Consider the following 20,377-nt stretch of genomic DNA (forward strand, 5'->3'; position numbering starts at 1 on the left):
TTTGGTTTTTTTCTTTTTTTTTTTTTTTTTTTTTTTTTTTGGTACTGGGGATCGAACTTAGGTCCTTGTGCTTGTGAGGCAGGTGGCTGGGATTTTTCATTTCCATTAGTTTTTTTTAAAAATGAACTTGGTGAGGTTGTTTGTCTTCAGCTTTATATTTACTTTCTATTTCATTAATTGCCGCTTCTATCTTTATTATTTCTTTCCTTCCACATTCCTTGGTTTTCATTTGTTGAGTTCTTGGCTATTCCCTCTTTTCAGTAAAAGCTTAATTCATTTATTTCCCACCTTCTTTTCTAATAGACTGTAGTTGAGATGTGATTTTCTCTAAGCACTTTTAATAGTCTCTTTCGTCATTATTCATATTTTCTAATTTCCGTTATGATTTCCTGTCATAATGGCTTATTCAGTATACTTATGAGAATGCTAAAATTCTGAATTATATTTAGGGGCAGCCAGAACTGCCTCAGGAAAATGAATGCTTACATGAATTCTAATTTTAATGGGTTCTAAAATATAAAGAGAAATTTGTGGGTCTTGAAACCTAAAACCTGGGCTGGGGATTTAGCGCAGCAGTTTGGTGGCCTGCCTTGCAAGCGCAAGAACCTGAGTTCAATCCCCGGGACCAAAAAAAAAAAAACCTAAAACCATTGTGTACTTATACCATGGAATGATTAGTGTAATAAGGTAAATATCAAACATTGGACATATTTCAGTTCAAGAAGATTTTTCAAGTAAATGTGTCTTTAAGAAATAACAGAACTAAATTGGAATCATCTGTGGCACAATTTTAAAAAAATTACTCATGACTCGTCTATAGTCTAACTGATTTGTGTTTTCTTAGGAATGGTAACTTTTGGGCCAGGGATTTAGCTCAGTGGTGCCGCCACCTGCCTCGAAAGCACAAGGTCCCAAGTTCAATCCCCGGTACCAAAAAAGAAAAAAAAATGGTAACTTTTAAATTAGCATTTTCAAATTTGATCATATTAATTGTATTCTCAACATTGGAATCTTTTATAATCTCTTCCCTATTTGCAGTGATATTTAGCTTCTCATTTTAAGTCTGTCTTTGATTTTTTTCTTTTTTTGAGTCATAATTTTGAAATATAATTTTTTAAAAATTCTACTTTAGTCAGGCATGGTGGCACAGGCCTGTAATCTCAGCACTCTGAGAGGCTGAGGCAGAGGGATCGGAAGTTCCGGCTCAGCCTGGGCAGTTTAAGACCTTAGTGAGATCCTGTCTCAAAAGTAGTGAGAAACGCTGTGACTATAGCTGAATGCAAAAGCCCTGGGTTCAGTCTCTAGTACTATATTTTAAAATGTTTTTGGCAAATTTTTTTCTATAGAAGATCAAATAATAAATATTTCAGGCTCTGTGTTCCATATTGGTCAGTTACTCACCTGCTTTCTAGCACAAAGCAGTCAGAGAAAAAATGCACAGAAATAAGCATGATTGTCCAGTAAGACCAGGTCTACTAAACAGAGCTTGCTGGGTTGGAGCCTAGGCCCCTGCTGCTCTGGGCGGGTCTCTCTCCCTTTGCGTGGGCATTGGGTTGGGGGGGTGGAGTTTGGAAAGGAGAGAGTTCTCACCTTTTCTGTAGCTTCTTTGCAGAGATTTTTACCCCTGTGGGCTGTTGCTCTGTTTCTTCAGTTGTTCCAGCTTTTTGAACTTTTGTATGTGTATGTGTGGTGGGGGGATTGCAGACAAGCATTTGTTACAAATTTTAAACTCTGTTGTGTTCTCTACTTCCACATGGTTTTTTAGATGCTTCATCTTTCCTAAACCTAAGAAGGTATTTAATGGAATTATTTTCTATGTCCGCACCCCTTCCCAGAATTACCTGTCATTTCTTGAGGGTTGCCTTTGGTGGTTGATTGTTTTCCTCAGTGTTCTTTTTTCTTTTTTTTTGGTACCAGGGATCGAACTCAAGTCCTTGCACTTGTGAGGCATTCGCCAGAACCAATGAGCTAAATCCCCGGCCTCAGCGTTCTTTTTTAAGCTTGTGTTTTCCTTCACTGTTGGAGACCCTGGGTTGTCGGTTCATGTTGGTAGGTGAATGGCCTGTTGAGTGTCACGGGGAAGCTGGACTAGACTTCTCTCCTTTGTTTTCCTGGCACATCTGTACCCTAAATGGAAAGAGGACTGACAGACTTTGTGTAAGTCCGCAGAACTAGTTTATCAGTGTGCTTTGCTTCCACCTGGATATGTGAGCGAGCAAGGAGATGGGCTGAGTCCTTCTCTCGTATCGGAATAAGGAGAACCCCATCCTGGCCTCTCTGAGAGGCTTGTCCTCCGTGACGCCTCAGTCAGACCAGGATTCGGAGCCACAGAAAGAAACGTTCTATTTTCCCCACCGCGTGAGCATGGCTTTGGGCTTGGTGAGGGCCGGGCAGCCTTTTTCTGGGACCAGAGCGTATGTATTTGAGGCTTGGCCGGCAGTAAGCTCTGTTTTGCAACTGCTTTCTCTGCCTTGGGAAAGCAGCCTGGACAGCACCAAGAAATGAGCTTGGCTACGTTGTGTAACACTGCATTTACGGGTACCAGCTTTGGGATTGTTCACACATTTTTCACCTGTCAGAGCTAATATTTTTTCCAACCATTGAAAGGTATAAAACTAAGACACGTTTTAACTTGCCACGAAGGAGTAAATGGTGGCTGGAAGATTGCCCAGGCGCCCCGCGTGCTCTGTGCTCTGCGCTCCCATCGCTGTGACTGATCCTGTACGCTGCTTTCCAGCTGCCTGCCGTCTCCAGCGTGTGTGTGCTGGTCATGCTGCCGGGTTAGTTTTTAAATGTGCTGTTGTTTCGGTGTAGTTTGTGAAGGGCTTGTGGTAAGGACAGTTTGTCACTTGCAGCCAGAGCCCTTCAGGGCCGGGGAGAGTAAGACGTGGAGGGGAGAGAGGTGGCTGGTCTGCACGCCGACCGCCGAGTGTGGTCCAGGCAGTGGTTAGCGCCGTGCGTGTGCTGTCAGATTCTCACCCGCTCGCGGGGGTGACCGCGGGAGGCACGAGCCACTGCGGGTGCTGAGTGTAGGAGCGGCACTCACAGGACTGTCCCTGTCCGTCTCACTGCTTCTCCCCACGCCCGAAGTGAACCTTCGTACCGCCTCCCGCCGAGCCTTTACTTAGCGGTTTGTGAATATTAGCATAAAGTAGGACATGCTTGTCTTCTTTCAGCAGGGGTGGATTCTCAGCGCTTGCCGTGCTGAGAAAATGCGACCGGAAAGCACCTGGGACGGTGAGCGGGACCCACTGAGCCCAAACGCGAGTGACCCTGAGGTGACCTGACGTAATCGTAGGAGAGAAATGAGAATTCTCTGCTTCTCCAGGGCATAGAAATGTCAAGTTCACTGCAGATTAACAACCTTTCTGCTAGGGTTGTCCAGCACTAAAGCAAGGTCCTTCATAATGTAAAAATATACTCTTTAAAAACCCTCAGAATTTTAATTTTTATATTGTTTACTGTTGATGTTTTTATTCCCCAGCGTGAAAATGGAAGAGTTGAAAATAAATTTATTTTGTTTTACTTTTTTTTTATTGCGGTGCTACAATCAAACCTAGGGCCTCACAAGTGTTAGGCAAGTGCTCTGTCACTGGGCGACACCTCCAGCCCTTGAGGAGAATTTTATAGTACATTTTATATTCTGAGATTAAATTTAAAGAAGCACATCACGTTTCCTTTTCCGTTAATGTTGGTTGGATCTACGCACAGAGAACTGACAAGGCTCTGTCCTGAGTTGAGCACCCGCCCCAGGGAGCGCTGGGCTGTGTCATGCACAGCTCGTCCAGAGAGCCTGCTTCAGCTTCCCTGACAGACCTGTTTGTGTCTGAGCTGCCTTGACAAAAAGCACTACAAGTCCCCAGTTTAGTGACTGTTGAGTGTGCAGTGGTGTGGTCATCACCACAGTTTCCGGAAGCGTTGCACCCAGTATGCAGTAAGTCCTCCTCCTCCCCTTGCCTTGGCCCAGGCTGCCTTTGCTGTGTTGTATTCCGTGTCCTGGTGACTTTGTTCTTTAAAGGTGGGTTCCTCGTGTACATTTGTTCTTTTATTACATGTGCAGCGTTTCTCACTTAGGGTAATGGTTTTCCAAGTTCATTAATCTTGTATTATGTATCAGTGATGGCCCTCGTTTATGGGTGAGTCATACTCTGCATGTATACACCATGTTTTGTTTACCCACTTATCAGGTGACAGACGTGCACGTTTCTACCCATTGGCTGTTGAGAATAATGTCACAGTGAACATTGGTGTGTGTGTATCTGCTCGAGTTGTCGCTTTTGTAAGATTTTCATTTTGATGACATCTAAACTGTTGTTCTCTTTTGTTTGTCAGATCCAAGAAGTCCTTACCAAATGCCACATCACTGAACCTTTGCCCTATGTTTTTTCCTCATTTTTAGCTTTTACATTTAGCTTTTTGAACTGTTTTGAGTAAATGTTTATATACAGTGTAAGATAAGGGTACAGCTTTGTTCTTTTGCGTGCTGATAGCTACTTTTCCCAACAGCATTGTTAGAAAGACTGTCCTTTCCCCCGTGAGTAGTCCTGGCACCCTTGTTAAATATCATTTTACCGTTACGTGAAGATTTATTTCTAGGGTGTTTATTCTGTTCTGTTTGTCGTTGCGACAGTATCACATTGTCTTATTAACTACAACTGTACTGAATTTTAAAATCAAGAAGTATGGATGTGCCAACTTCCTTAAGAGTATTTTGAGTATTCAGGGTTCCTTGACAATTCTGTTGAATTTTACAATCCTTTTTTCTATTTTGAAAAAAAAAATCTTTGGGATTTGATAGACACTGCATTGAACTTCTCTGTCACGTTTGGGAAGTGTTATCACCTTAAGAATGTTAAGTCTTTGGTTTTTGAGGAAGATCCCTTTCTGTTTACATCTTTTAAAACTTCTTTCAGAACCAGGGATTTAGCTCAGTGGGTCCACCATCTGCCTCGCAAACCCAAGGTCCCAAGTTTGATCCCCGGTACCAAAAAAAACTTCTTTCTGCAATATTTTGTAGTTTTCAATGTACTAGTCTTTCACTTTTGTTTTTCCTTTATGACTGTGTTTCATTGGTTAATGCTTAAAATAAAAGTCTTTGTTTTTTAACTTCCTTTTTAGATTGTTCATTGTTGGTGTATAGAAACATAGCTGTGTTTATGTGTATTGACTTTATGTCCTGCTGACTGGTTGTATTAACTGTTGTAATAGTTTTGTGTTTCTTTAGGTTTTCTTTTTTTTCTTCTTATCAGTATTTATTATTCATGTGAACAGCTTTACAGAGATGGTATTACTCAATTTGCTTAGCATATACTTATTTACAGCTAATTTTGAATAGCACACTGTTACATATTTTAAATGACTCATGTTCTAAATACTCCTCTAAAAACATGGGTTATCTGGAAAATTAATAAACAGGAAGAAATTTTTCTTTAGGGTTTTCTATATATAAGATTTGTGATCAGAGATAATTGTACTTTTTTCTTTCCAATTTGGATGCCTTTTATTTCCTTTTCTTGCCTAATTGCTCTGGCTAGAATGTTCAGTGTTATGTTGAGTAGAACAAGCAAAAGTGGGCATCTTTGTCTTGTTGTTCATCTTGGAAAAGTTTTCAGATTTTTACCGTAGAGTGCGTACTAGCGGTGGGGTTTTCATATATTGCTAATTATACTTGAGCAAGTTTCATTTTATTCTTAGATTGTTGAGTGACTTTTTTTTCATGAAAGATACCTTGACCCGAGGAGTCAAATGAATTGAATTTTGTCAAGTGCCTCTTCTGCATCTATTGAGATGACTGGGATTTTTCATTCATACGAAATGCGTATGGATTGACTTTCATATGTTGAATAGGTCCTGCTTGGTTATGATGTATAATCCTTTTAATATGCTGCTGAATCTGGTTTGCTAGTATTTTGCAGCCATAGTCACAAGCGATGTTGGTTTGTAGTTTTCTTGTTAGCTTTAGTATCAGATGCAGGCCTCATAGAGTGAGTTAGATTACGTGTTCCTGCCTCTTGAATGCTTTGGGAAACATTGAGAAGAACTGGTGGGGATTCTTTTCTATTTGTTTGGCAGAATTCTCCAGTGAAGTAACTGATACAGGGCTTTACTTTGTTGGGAGGTGTGCAGACATTTTTCATGAATGCAGTTTATGCGCACAGTTGTGCAGTCTTTCCCTGTCTTACATCTTACAGCTGTAATTTCGTTTGATTCCAGAAATGATGATGAATGAAGTTCAGTCTGTGCACAGTATGGGTTTTCTGGGGTTGCTGTCATAATAGAGTCACCACAAATATGGTGGCTTAAAACAACAGTGTTTTTCCTGCAGTTGTGGAAATCAGAAGTCTCGAATTAAGGTGTCAGTAGTTTATTCTTTCTGGAAGCTCTGCAGGAGAGACTTTCCCATGTCTTCCTCGGCCTTTGCAGGAGAGACTGCTGCGTGCCTCTCTCATGTCTCCTGGGCACCCTTAGGTGGTGGGGTGCCTTCCTCTGTCTCACTGTGCTCCATGCTCATACCGCTCTCCTCTTTGTGACTCTGTGTGCCCTCCTCTGTTCTCATCAGATTCAGGACACAACCAGCCTGGTAGAGTTTCATGATGATCCTCAACTATATCTACAAAGACTTTACTTCCAATTAATATCACATTTCAGCACCCTTTCATTTAACCCAGCCCCTGTGTCCTTTAGTACAAGATGGCCCTATTTCTGCTGGTACAGCATTCTCAAAGCCCCGGTGTCTCCCAGGTATATCATGAGGATATGAGCAATTAGAACATGGGGTTATCTATGGGCCCTTTGTGTGCGACTTCTGTGAGCCCTTGGCTTCTGCCGAGATGACTGATGAGCCTATGAATCACATACTTCATCTCTTTCCCATTCCCTGTCTTCCTTCTCCCTATCCTTTTCCTCCCATGCCTACTCTCTTTCTTCTTCCTTTCTGCTTCTCTTCCTCCTCCTCCTCTTTCTGTTTTTTTGAGGCAAGGTCTTGTTATGTACTACAGGGTGGCCTTGAACTTCCTATGTAAGCCAAGGAGTTCTTGAATTCTTGAACCTCCTGCCTCATTCTCCCATGCTGGGATTGCAGGCATGCACCACCGTGCCAGACTAGCCTCTTAGGAATAGCCCGGCCCCCCACGCCCTTGTCCATTCTCCAGGGTATGCCTTAGCATCTGTTAGGACCTGCATAGTCTGAGAATTTTCAAAATTGTAAGATGCTGATTACTTTTTGCTAACTCAGTTCATTTCTTTTGTCTCACATTTTACTGTAAGCAGCAAGAGGAGATCAGGCCGGGTTTATAACACTTTCCTTGGAAACTTCCTCAGCTACATATCCAGGTTCCTTGCATGCCAGTTGTTTGTTCCTCCTCACAGTAGAGCACACTCGATCCGGGTTCTGTGTCACCCTATAACCAAGATTGTTTCTCCTCTTACACTTGCGACCTCACCATCAGCACTTGAATGTTTCTGTTTCTTCCATCATTCTGTTCATGACAGTGTAATCTCTAAGGCAATAGGGTTTCTTTTGTGTTGCTCTTCACTTCTTTCCAAGCCCTCAGCATTGGCTGGACATCTCTATTTCTGTCAATACTCTTGTTAGGGTTTTGAAGGACTTTTCTGATACAGGTGGCAGAGCAACACCCACTTCCTGTTACCAAAGTCTCTTTTCATTTCTTAAGACTGCCATGCACAGTACCACAGACTGCCTTGATTGATACAAGACAACTTTATTTTTCTTAGTTTTGGGGTCAGAAATCTGAGATCATGATGTCAGCAGGGCCACGTTCAGACCTGAGACTCTAGGGAAGAACCATTCCTTTCTCTTCCAATTTCTGATCGCTGCATCCCTCTTAGCAGCAGACCTCCAAAATGTGCCTCCATTTTCACGTTGGCCTCTTTGCTGAATTCTTTTGTGTCCTTTCTGTCGCAGGCAAGGACATTCTCATTGGATTTAGGCCCTCTCTAATACTGGATGAGTTTGTGCAGGGCCTTCTCTCAACACATTCCCACCAGCCTGAGCCACCAGCGTGTATGCACAACTGTACCACTGGTGGTACAAATAGATCTGTGAATACAATCTTACCAGTAAAATTAATAAAAAGCCACCTGATGGGACAGTCATGCATGTACCACTGGTGGTTCAGGCCTTCTGGCAGGGAAATGTATGAATCATGGCCTTCGAGACTGTGTTAATTCCATCTCCAAAGACCATTGCAGTATCACCACGTGCTAAGGTTCCAGATGGGTATGGAGTTATATGGAGAGGGCAGGATGCAACCCACTGCAGTCCAATTTTTAGGTAATCATATTGTTCATATAAATATGTTGTATAATCTGTAAACTTTAAAAATTTCAAAGCTTATGAGTGATTATTTTTATGAGATTATTTCACTTAGTGTTAGTATGTATATTTGTGCTGAGTTGGGAAATCACTTTTGTCAGACTTGATGGTATATGTGGGAAGTACGGAGGAGTGGCAATAATTCTGTTCAGGCAGGTGCTCTGTGCACATGATAATGTTCTGTGCCCTGAAGTTCCTCAGCATTTTTTCACATCAGCATAGTAAGATCTGAAATCTCCTTATTAACAGAGGTAGTCTCCATTTGATTAGAATGAGTCAAATTACATGTCTGAGTTTTTTTAGTGGTTCAAGAGCAATTCTAAAATGTTTAGTTACATTTTCAAATATTGAAAAAACTCAGATATATTTTTATGAATAGAAGCAGTATGAAATGTATTTAGTGGAGTCTCCCAGCCAGGTGAGGTTGTTGAGCTGAAGCACAGTACCTGTGGACAGATGAAAGGGTATATTTAAGTGGGTTGTTAAGGGAGAAAGCTCACTTTTAAGTAAAGGGGAAACATAAAGGAGAGCAGTAGGATTAAAAAGGGAGGGCATGAGTAAAACAGATACTGGAGTTGAAGTAGAAATGCATTACCAAAGAGAGAGAATAAGATTTGTAGAAAGCAGGAAGTATCAGAAAAGTGAAATTTACAAACACTAAGACCAGAGGTAGGGTAAGAGGAAGGCTCTAAGGAAAGAAGAACGTGAAAAGGAGCAGGTGAATAGCTTCCTGTTGGAAGGGAGAGCAAAGCATTGTGGTTGGCTTGAGCCTCAGATCAGTGATAACCGTCAGTCACTCTAGTGTCCATGTACTAGCTCAGCAAGCTGCTTGTGTCACTTTGCTGGGAGAAAATTGTACGAATCAAATTACGTTTTATTCATTAAATTTCAGATAAATGTGTAATATATTATCACATAATATACGTTATGTAAGAGTTCAGCAGTTATGTGTAGATATAAAGGTGAATATTCATGATACCTTCTTTTGAATGCAGAAATTTGGTTATTTTTTGTTTTAGAATTTTAGATTTTGATGTGGTCACTGAAACATCACATCTAAGCACACAAAGCAAACTGCTTAATATTTTAAATAGAAGAGATGAACATTTCTTTCTGTAGTCATAAGTGATATAGAAGTATTATAGTTGAGTATGAGGCAGATGTTGACATTCCAGCTAGTAACAGTGTTTTGCTGTTGTATTGTAACCTCATGAGATTTTTCTACAATATCTTGTGCAGTCTTCATATTTGGTAAATATCTAATCATCCTTGCACACCACCAATAGAAACTACTTCTCCACTACTTTTTCATTCCTAAAAGTAACTTGATATTCATGCTGACCTGTAGAAGTGGTATTTATTTATTTAGGTACCGGGGATTGAACTCTGGACCTTGCGCCTGAGAGGCAGGTGCAGTGGCACTGAGCTACATCCCCATCCTCTAGAAGTGAATATTTACACCCTCTCTATTGCTTGAAAAGTTGTCAAGTCTATAAGAGACTGATCTATTTCAGAAGTGTATATGGTTGCTTTATCACCTCCTTTGATTCTTTGACCACATGTTCTTTCTAGGTGGATTGAGATCTCATTATCTGCTATGTCACCCACTTTCTTCTACATTCTTTGTCTACGAAGGGCTTTAAAATTCCTGTGTTTTCCCCCTTTTTTGTTTTGATATAGTGTCATTGAATATGCAAGTTCAGAATCCTGCTGACCCGCTGGGTGGAATATTTGTCTTAGCAGCCAACTCAGAAACATTCCCTTAGTGGATATTAATGTTGCTCAACTTGGGCCAGAGAAGTCTACCTGATGTAACTTTGATTTCCTGCCCTAGGTTCTGACGCCATGGATTACCCATGTGTGCTTTAGATTTCTTTCTGGAAGCCCTGCGCCCACCCTGAATATTGAATTTATTGTGGAACAGACCAATGGTAAGTGAGCTTTTCTGTCCTTTTCCTCCAGGCTCAAGTTAGGACTCTGGGCTGTTATGCTGCTGCTCCCTGCTGGACACATTGTCATTTTCTAGGATTGGTACTTGGTGGATCAGCAAAGAACTGGTTAGCTTGACCCACTAAGCAGAGGAGCCCTTGGCTGCATGCACAGAAGAGCAGGGTCTAGCAGGAGAAACCCCGCTCTGGTAATGGTACTGTATGGCCATCATGTTGGTAGTGAAAAGGCCTTGAGAGTGCTGGTGGTCCTGATGGTTTTGTTCCAGGCTTTATTGTCTCTTCCAATTTGGTGACACGTAGGAGGGTTACGGTCTGGGGCTGGGATGTAACTCAGTGGTAGAGCACGTGCTTAGCACATGTGAGGCCCTGAGATCCCCAGCACCCCTCCCCACACACAAAAGATACAGCAGACGCACATGGAAGGGACTAGGAGGTGGTGGGCCTTTTGGGATTCCCTCATTCTGTGTATGGCCTGGTAGTGAACTCAGTTTACTAGTATAATGGTGACATTTTTGTACTAATTTTACTCCCTGTGGCTCTGTCTTTCCAAAGGAAATATTTAAAACTGCTTGGGTAAAATTTAAATTAGTCATGTTGCATCTGTTTTCAGTGAATTAACCCATATCACATTTTATACAGTGGACTTTAACTCGATCTATGTCCACCCCATAGTCCAGTGACCGTGTTTTCTAGCACATACAGTGAACCAGACCCGGACCCAGAGTGACACTGGGTGTGCAGCGCCTGACCTGTCACGGATTCTCATGTTGTGTATGTACACGAGTGCGACCAGGATTAATTTTTTAAAGTATGAGAGCTAAAAGTGTGCTTCTTCCTACCCTCAGGCTAAACTAGCAGACTCTAAAACATTATTATTGGGATATAATTTAGAATTCATTATACATAAACATACATTCCTTTGAAAAAAAGAAAAATTTATAGATATAACGTTGAGTGAATAAGCTGACATTAAGCACGGTAGTTGTCTGGTTTTGGTGGTGGTGGTCAGAGTTCTTTCCCCTTTGTTTGCAGTGCTAGGAATTGAACCCAGGGCCTCGTGCATGGTAGGCAAGTGTTCTACCGCTGCTACCTTTTTGCTTTTTTCTTTTAATTTTGAGACAGTCTTACCAAGTTGCCCAGGCTGGCCTCAGGAGTACCTGAGATTAACTGTGTACCACCATACCCAGTCATATGCAATCCACTCTTAATTAAAATTTGGAGAATTAATCACAGTAACTTATTTCTTTGTTATTAAAATATTACAGAGCAAGAAGATAAAATTAGCAAAAAGAGAAGAACTTTATCTGCTGGGTAAGAGCATATCAATTCAGAAAATGTACTTATTGTAAAATACAACATTATATAGAAACATGTAATGTAATGCGTAATTATGTGATAATGGTGTGGTAAACGTTCAGAGTATGCTGGGCATCTCAGAAGTTCTAGTCTCCCATTGCTTTAGTATAACCAATATTCTTCCTTCTGTGGTGATAACGTATAATTTTACCACATTCATCTGTGCTCCTGAGCCATATGTTTCCATCTTGCCTCTTGTTCCTCTTTATGGAATTTTGTGCATTTTCTTCTTCAGTGCTACGTTTCCAAGTCACACGGTCATTCCACGGTGGGTGGATCATCGGGCTATGTGTCTGTTTGGCAAAATGGTGTTGCTCTGAATATTCTTTAAAAAATATCCTGGTTACAGACCTTGTTTTAAATCTGTCAAATGCTGTTGTTTGTTTTCAGGTTGGAAAATATTAAGTAGCACAAGATGATTGGATACAGTGGTATTTTAAGTAAATTTAAATGACTACATAATTAATTTGTTATACAGTATCTTGACAGTACCTAATATTGAATGCTGGAAAGGACCCTGAAATGATTATAATTTCTCTTAGTACCGTGGACTTTATGTGGGGAAGTAACTGTGATGGGAAGCGATTCAGACTCCACACAGGTAGACCCGAGTCGGCAGGGGCCTGGTGGAGTGGCCGTGCCCTCTCATGGGCACACTTGCTCCACTCACCAGCGCGTCACACTCCCGACAAGCCCTGCCCTTCGCTGATGGCGAAACTAACGCTAGAGGTTGAGGGACCTGAGGGAGGACAGCAGCCTGTTGAGTTGGCAGTCGCGATTCAGAGTAAATAAAGTGAAATGAGGACGTTTCCCAAGTGTTCAGTCACTTCGCTGGAGGCTCGCCTGAAGAGCTTCAGAAATTACCAGGTATTCTTTGGGCTGTTACATAAGAACTGCCCTAGCACAGGGAGTTGTATCTTTGCAGCCCCAGAATGGTAGTGCACCGCGTCCAGTTCACCTTCCAGAGCAGCTGCATCAGTACATGCTAACTTTGAGTGAGAATTTTTACTTTGGGTATTTCTTCACTGACGGGTATTAAATGGTACACTTGTCCTCTGTTACTTTTCTGGGTAATTGAATCTTAATCTTTTATGTGTCTATTTTGTTTTATATGAATGTTTTTCTAAAATAAAATTCACATCTGTTTTCTCAAACTGAATACATTTCAGAATTTGTTTTTTTAGTGGCTTAATGTTGTCATAGTGAACATCAGTCATTTTACAGAATTAAAATAAAGTGATTTTTGTCAGGAACCATTATCTATCAGATTGTTTCCTTCTAAATTGTCCTAAGCTAAGAAGCTTTTACCCAAGGTGCTACTTGTGATGTGTTTCTTGTTTTGTTTTGTCTTCTCTTTCATTGGTAGTTCTTGCCTTTTGCTGTTAATGTGTTGTTGTGGGTATTCTCCTGACTCATGTTTAAAGCTGCTTACATGAAAGTTGAAGAAAGGTTTTCATCCTCTCTGTTGACTGGGAGTGTAGAATATGCAGCAGTTTTTAAAAATGTATTTTGGAGTCAGCAGCTAGTTTATTTACTTCATCTTAGAATATTATGATGACCTCATAACTGATTTCTGAATTACTGAAATGCAGAATAGATTGTGTACGTCCTGTTTGTCCTTATTGAGGAATAAAAATGATCATTTATATGTTTACTTATAAACCAGCTATAATCAAACTGAAACTGGAAACGCTTTAAGGATTTTTTTGAACTAGGAAGTCCAGCAGACTTCTGTGTTCATTTTCTAATTACTTTTTAGGGCAAGAATGGAAGTAAAGATGTTTTAGATGACGTTGCCTAGTAAAAATGGTAGTCAAAAAGATTAAAGCACACTTGAAATTATAGCTTTTAAGGAAAATACAGAAGTAACATGAATTTATTTTTATGCAAGCATAAATTTTCAGGAAAATATTTGAAAGTGAAAGGCTCTTTTGATTGCATATCTAATTAGAAAATATTGAATGTGAATTTTTAGAAAAACCTAGAATAGGGAGTATGTTTGATTTTTAGACCGCAAGAGATATTGGAAAGAAAAGTAGTTGCTGTCTCAGTACTGTATTTCCTGTGCTGGTGAGAGTCAAATATGAAAATTCCTGTGTTTTTAAACTTAATAAACCAACGGATTTTACAGATGAATTTGGGAAAACATGAACAAGGAGCGTCATGTACTTCGCTCCATGAGCTAATCTGTGAATCCACCATATGAATGAAGACTCGGGGGACGGCAGCGATTCTGTCCAGGAGGTGGTGGACGTGCCCAAGAAATGGGCACCGAGCTCTTGTCCCAGTGTGCATTGTGGGACTGTGTCCGGTGTCCCAGGCCCTGTTACTGTGGCTCCGCTTGCGGCCCGGAAGATTGGAAGCCTCCCCGGGGCGGCTGTCAGGGAGGTGCCGCTGTGCTGTGAAGCCCTCTGCAACCTCAACAGGGCACGCGCAGGGTCTGAGATTCGGAAAGTTCGCCCACACGGGCTGTTGTGATTTTCAAATTCAGAGTTAAAGGCTGTTAAAGTACACGTTCCTGTCGTTCCTGTCCTTCCTGTATGTGTGCATGAGGAAGGTGTGGGAGCGCACTGGAGGCCTCAGTCCCATGTGAGGACTGGACTGAGGGTGAGGAGGTGCGGGGAGGCTTGCCTTGTGTGTCTTTGGGATGAGTTTTCCTTTCAAAGATGTTAAGGTGTTTCTGTTAAAAAAAAAGGTGTGTTTTGTTGTTTCCTGTGAACGTTAGCCATCGTCTCCTTTGCTCCCTCAGCCCCAGAGCCTGGCACGTAATTAGGAGGAGTAAATAATTCTGGCACAAATGAAGAGTGAACCCCGTAACCTTTGGTTACTCAGTTTAGAGCATCTTCTCAGTATGAGAAAAACGTAAATTGTATACTGGTTCCAGCGTAGAAATAAGAGAAAGTATTTTAAGTGTAAGGTGCATAGTTTATTTTCAGACTGTTATAAAGTGTCATTTAATTTGTGTGATACTGATGTTAAAGAGTAAATTACATTCCCCTTAACTTTACTGAAAAGCAAAACAAAAGCTTTTGAGAAATCTTTCATGACTAGCAAAAGATTGTGCAATGTGAGGGCGAGGGGAAGTGGCAGGTGTATATAGTATGCTTTACTCTGCCCGATCCTCTGCGCTACTTCACTCTTCTTCTTCAGGGCACAGTTTCGGTCCCGAGTATTTTAAACACTGTTGGACTAGCAGTAGCACTCAATCCTAACAGAAAGACTAGGTATGTCGGAAAATATTGGGGGCTGGGGGATAATGGAAAAAATGACCATTGTCCCTCCGTTTTTATGAGCCCAGAACTTATCTCAGCTAGTTTGACAATTTGGCTGTTCAGATGGGCATTGTAAGAACCCTCAGATTTTTCATTTAGATTGTATACATATCAGTTGTTCCGATTCTTGACTGCCATTCCATATTTGTGTGTGTGTGTGTGTGTGTGTGTGTGTGTGTGTGTGTGTGTAAAAAACACTGCCTTTTTAAAAGACAGCTGAGCCAGGCATGGTGGCGCACACCTGTAATCCCAGCACTCGGGAGGCTGAGGCAGGAGGATTGCTGTGAGTTCAAGACCAGCCTGGGCTACATAGTGAGTTCCAGGTCAGTCTCAACTACATAGTCAGACGCTATCTCAAAAAAACAAACAAATAAATAAATAAATAAAAATAATAAAAGAAATCTGTATATGGTTTAGTAAGGCTCTCACAAACCAGCCAACACTAGGAAACAGCACCCAGATACAGAATAAGCAAGTGTCCAGCAGATGCCTTGCTGTGCGCTTCCACTACCCTCTCTTTACGAGGTAGTGACCCTACCCTGACTTTTCGGAGCAGAAAGTAGCTTGGTTGTTAGTGTTTTAGATAGTACGGTTTCTGTGTCAGATTTCTTTCGGTCAACATTGTATTTCAAGAGTCACTGAGAATGTTGCAGGTAGTTGTAATTTATTCTCATTAAGTGAATATATCAACTATGAATGTTCTAAGAAATCTCTTGATGTATGCAAGTTGTGATTGAAAAGTATATACTGAGTATCTTATTTTGGAATTTTTATAGTAAGAGACATATGAATTCCCCTCAAAATAACCCCTCTTGCTTCAGACATACTTAGCCCATTGGTCCTTAGCACTTCCTGCAGCAGCTCTGGAGTCCTTCTTCCTGGAGGTCTTTAGTTTCACTGTCCCTTGGTGTCCCGAACTCATTCAAAACATTTAACTTTTATGCTTCTGCTGATTTTGAGGAAGAGCCTGAAGTTGCATGGTGTCAGATGTGGTGAATAGATGGATGAGGACACACCAGAATTGTTTATGAGCTTGCATTTCCTTCGAATGGTACCCAGCAGCAGCATCCTGTGTTTTTTATCACACGTCATAAAGACCCTCAGGAAAGAGGACTTCCAGAACTGCCTCACAAAGTGCCAAATAGAGTGGAATAAGTGTATTCAAAGCAAGGGGAGGTGATTTGAGTGTGATTAACTATAGCGTGTCTTCTAGTGTAATAAATGCATTTAAACATCTCATTTTACCATATACATTGATCACACCCGTGTATATATACACGTGCATGCACATATATCTGTATTTCTTTAGCAGTATAGCTAGCAGTAAAATTACTTGATCATAAATATGTATATGTCCAGCTTTTAATAAGGTTGCATTTTTTATATGTGTATTGGGTGTTCGGTTATTTTCTTACAAAGCGCCTCTTCACCTTTTTTGCTCACTTTTGGCTTTTTCTTTGATTTATAGCTTTTTAAAAATATATATTCAGAATCTGAATCTTTATGCATATTCCTGTGATTTTCCTCATTCTGAGATTTGCTTTTTCACTCTTAATACTGAGTTTGATGAAGAGAAATTCATGACATTAATGTAGTCTACTTTGTCATATATGTTAAGTGTGTTTTATGCTATGTTGAAGGCATAGATGTCTATTTCAAAATGCTTTGCATTCCGTTTCACTAAAAGTCTTTGTTTTGCCTTTTAGACTTACCATTTCAGGTTGTGCTTTCTTGTTAGTCAGTTTTGCTGAGGTGTTTTTGGACTCAGGGCCGTATCTGGCCACAGAGAAAGGAGGTAGTCTCGGTTACCGACTGTTTGGACACTGCCTTCCGCGTGCCTTCTTAGTATGGCGGCCCCGTCCCTGTTGCCACGCTGTGCTCCCGCATGTCCAGTGCACTCTGCTAGGGCAGTGTGCTGCACCATTAGAGAAGAGGAAATGCCTGGGCTTTAGGGTTTGTAATAATACGGAGACTCGTAAATGTGCTTATTTGTCATATAAAATTTTTGTGATGTATTCTCAGAATTATAATTACCTCATTTCGGCATTGTTTAGTCTACTACAGCATAGGATAGTAAATATACATTTATTTAACTGAAGGGAAGTATTTAAACATTTTGTCACCAAAGTAATGTAGAATCCAGGCTATGATATTTTAAATGCTTTCATAAACTTTTCATTTAATTTCAGTAGGATTTCTTTTGATCTAGTGTGCCGGTTATGAACATTTACAGGGTCTTCATCTATACGTTTTATTGTTCAGAAATATTTTCATTGTGTGTTCTGGTTATATAATATTATTTATATTATGGAAATGTGTTTTTGAATGACCTGCTGTTTTGGTTTTTGTCTTGTCAATATGTATATTATTAACTTCATGATGATTGTATTACTTAAGTTTATATTTATATTTTGTAATGAGAGTAATTGCCTATTGCAAAATGTATTTTGCCTCTGATCATAGTGCTGAAATTTAAAAAGGTGATTATACTTGACTTCTCGCTAAGCATTTAGATATCTTTCACTTGTCAACTACATTTTTTAGTTTAAAGCTTCGAATTAACTATTATTTTTATCCTGGCTTTTATTTTAACTCATGCATTTAAGAACTGAGATTCAGATAAAAGATAGTTTCAGAATAAATCCAGTATATTATTTATGAGTGGAGCCACACATTAGCATTGGGTTCACAATAGATCATATCGCTTTTATTCCATCTTACAAGCTTAGCAGCACAAACAGAATAATCAACATATTATTTGGCTGTCATCTGCTGAACAGAAACCAGAGATCACAAGGAGGTTTTCCCTCGCTGCGGAGATGGCCTTTTTGTTCCAAGCCCCCATCTGGGAGGGCTGTGGTGTGTTATCATATGGAACGCGGGCTTTGCTGTAATCTGCTTAGCTGCACTGCAGTTGGAATCTTCGTTCCATGTTTGTGTAATTTATAATTTTAATGAGACCATGGCTCTTGTGGGCTTTGAAATATATTAAAAGCTCTTTTGTGCATATGCTTTTGTTCTTGCTTAATAGGCTCAGTGTATTTAAAACTGATGAATTTTTATTCATGAATTTAGATGTCTGGAGATTAACTTAGATTGAATATCACTGCACTTGTCTATTGATGGATAGAAAGTTTTTTTTTTTTTTTGGTTATTGTTATTATTTTATTTGCCCTTTGTATGTATGCCAGTGTGTGGTACTTGTAACCTGAAATACTAAAAGGCTAGAAAAAAGTAACATTGCTGGGTAATAAAGAATTGGCTTAAATTTTGTCCATCTTGTTCCTTGATGCTCAAAATTATCTGTAGTCTTAGCATTTTAGATAAACATCTTATAATTATGAAAAGCCACTTTCAAATCCATTAGTACTTTAAGTACTTTTGCTTATATTGAAATCATATTCCAGTGTGTTGAAAAGACTTGGATTAGTTATATGTTACATACTTTAATTATTTTTAGTTTTTCTTATTTCTATAAAGCACTTTTTAATAAAGGATATTTTAAAAATTCCATTGATGGATATGACAAAGAAATATTATGGAAAAGCTTACTAATAATTTATAAAATTGACCCCTTTGGTTTTGCTAACATTTTGAAATATGGTAAATGCTTAAAATCTCTATAGTTATTACTTAAATATATTGAAAATTTTGGAGGTCATAGACAGGCTTCACCAGCCTTCTGTGAAGGTGCGCAAGAGGAAATTTATTTAAAAACTTGAATTAAAGTATTTTGTAATTATCCACATTGTTCTTTTTAGGTATGAGGTAGTGATCTGTGAGATCTCTTCTCCCACCAATACCCTTAGGGTAGAAATATGAAAGAGAGGCTGACATGACAGAATCTCACGCGCTCTCTGCTGAGTTTGTTCGATGTGGTACTGGGACGTGTGTTCTTCCGTCGTGACCCTCGTGCTTCTGTGCTTTGTTCGGTGTGCGGTTCTGATTAGCAGATTAGCATGTCATTGACGGTGCCCGCCCACTAACATTGTGCTCGCCCACAGAAGTATGACGTGAGGCACACATGTATATGATTCAACCAGCGCCATCCAAAAGAGCATTTTTCAAGTTGTAGTCAGCATAAAAATAAACAAAATATTTTTCTTTCTCTGTTTTTGCCTTGTCTTCAAAGTGTGATGTGTATTTTAATCTCAGTTTGAACTAGTCACCCTTCAGGTCTTCAGGAACCATATGGGCCAGTGACCACCTAACTGGGCAGTGCAGTTCTGAAGTATTCCACAATTGTGACCAAAATATATCAGCTTTTTTTGGCATTCATTATTTTTTCTAGTAATACCCTAAGGCAGTTGGTGGTCAGCCTCTGGCACACATGCTGCAGCGGGCTGTTTGTTATCATTGAAAGCTCTGCAAGGTTGGCTATCACTACCCAAGGTAAGCCAATAATATGTGCTGCGTAGTTGCAATTAATAACCATGTTTTTCATATCTCTGCCACGATATCTTGATATGTAGCTGTCTGTTTTATACACAAAATCAGAACTATGTCACTGATTACTGAGTACCTAGCAGATGAGGAGATACTGCCGTGGGAGTGGACTGCAGCTCAGAAATTGTGGGCATGTCAAACTTGTCAAATAAGCCACATTTCAAGTAGCCTGAGGGGCCTAGTTTTACAAGAATCCCACAGCAAGTCTTTAATACTTTGAGTTTTTTGTATTAATGAGAATGTTTCCTCTTGACCCAAATAAGACTTTTTCCCGAACAGTTGTTTGTGTAAATGAATATGAATGTCATATATATATATACACGTGTATGTACGTATGTCTGTCTAGTTTGCTTAAAGGCTGTTCTGAACTACTTGGAGAGGGAAACGGTGATCATGAAATACTGTTTCCTAAATATCTCTAAGATTCCTTGCATTAAAATTTCCTCTGTATAAATCTGATGAGTTCACTGGTATTTTAAAAGCATAGCTAGGAATTATAAAAGCTTTAATTATAATTATCCAAGTTGATTCAAGTGTTCTAAAATATGGTTGTAAAATGATTAAGGGGATTTGGATTAAAGACTGCAGGTTTACCTACTTTATAAAAAAATGTAAACCTTGTTCTGTGTCATTGACCTCCCTGTTGGAGAGTGGTTTACAGAAAACCATACACATATTCATGAGCTCTCTTCTTCACGGTTTCTGAATTTTGAGGGATGTGACCTGCTGCTTACATCATAAAATGTTCATGTAGGTATTCTCCAGTGCCTATTGTAGTCCTTGATTCGCTTAAATTTTTATTGACCCCTTTCTGTGGCATCTGCATTTCAAGTGTTAGCACAAAATGTTAAACTACTTTTTAAATAATACCTCTAGGTTCTTGGAGATGATAAATCTGTCCATTGATTTCCTAATTTTATTATGTACACAGTCAATTGTAATCCAAGATTACAGCAAACAAGATGTTAATTTCTAGACATAATCTATGTACATTCCAATTACAGAGCATGATTGTTATA

The 20,377-nt window shown here is 39.9% G+C and overlaps 2 protein-coding genes across 5 annotated transcripts in view; one reads left to right on the forward strand and one right to left on the reverse strand.

Annotated features, from left to right (window-relative positions):
• Elp4 (elongator acetyltransferase complex subunit 4) overlaps positions 1–1,863 on the reverse strand; it is a 154,149-nt gene extending 152,286 nt beyond the window's left edge. Inside the window, exon 1 of the mRNA XM_019209987.2 lies at positions 1,842–1,863. Within this exon, the coding sequence (XP_019065532.1) occupies positions 1,842–1,848 (7 nt within the window). The 5' untranslated portion in view covers positions 1,849–1,863. The remainder of the gene's footprint in view (positions 1–1,841) is intronic.
• The window catches only part of Immp1l (inner mitochondrial membrane peptidase subunit 1), a 57,143-nt gene that overhangs the window by 5,258 nt on the left and 31,508 nt on the right, over positions 1–20,377 (forward strand). Inside the window, exons 1-3 of one of the 4 annotated variants that reach the window (XM_010640415.2) lie at positions 1,573–2,780; positions 3,177–3,237; positions 10,170–10,266. In XM_010640415.2, the coding sequence (XP_010638717.1) occupies positions 2,650–2,780; positions 3,177–3,237; positions 10,170–10,266 (289 nt within the window). In that variant the 5' untranslated portion in view covers positions 1,573–2,649. Of the gene's footprint in view, positions 1–1,572; positions 2,781–3,176; positions 3,238–10,169; positions 10,267–11,549; positions 11,596–20,377 lie in introns of those variants that run through there. The other 3 variants (XM_010640414.3, XM_010640412.3, XM_010640417.3) reach the window with 3 other exon arrangements.

Source organism: Fukomys damarensis, unplaced genomic scaffold, assembly GCF_012274545.1.
Source record: "Fukomys damarensis isolate Sample0158 unplaced genomic scaffold, DMR_v1.0_HiC HiC_scaffold_16, whole genome shotgun sequence".
In the NCBI taxonomy this organism is placed as follows: Eukaryota; Metazoa; Chordata; class Mammalia; order Rodentia; family Bathyergidae; genus Fukomys; species Fukomys damarensis.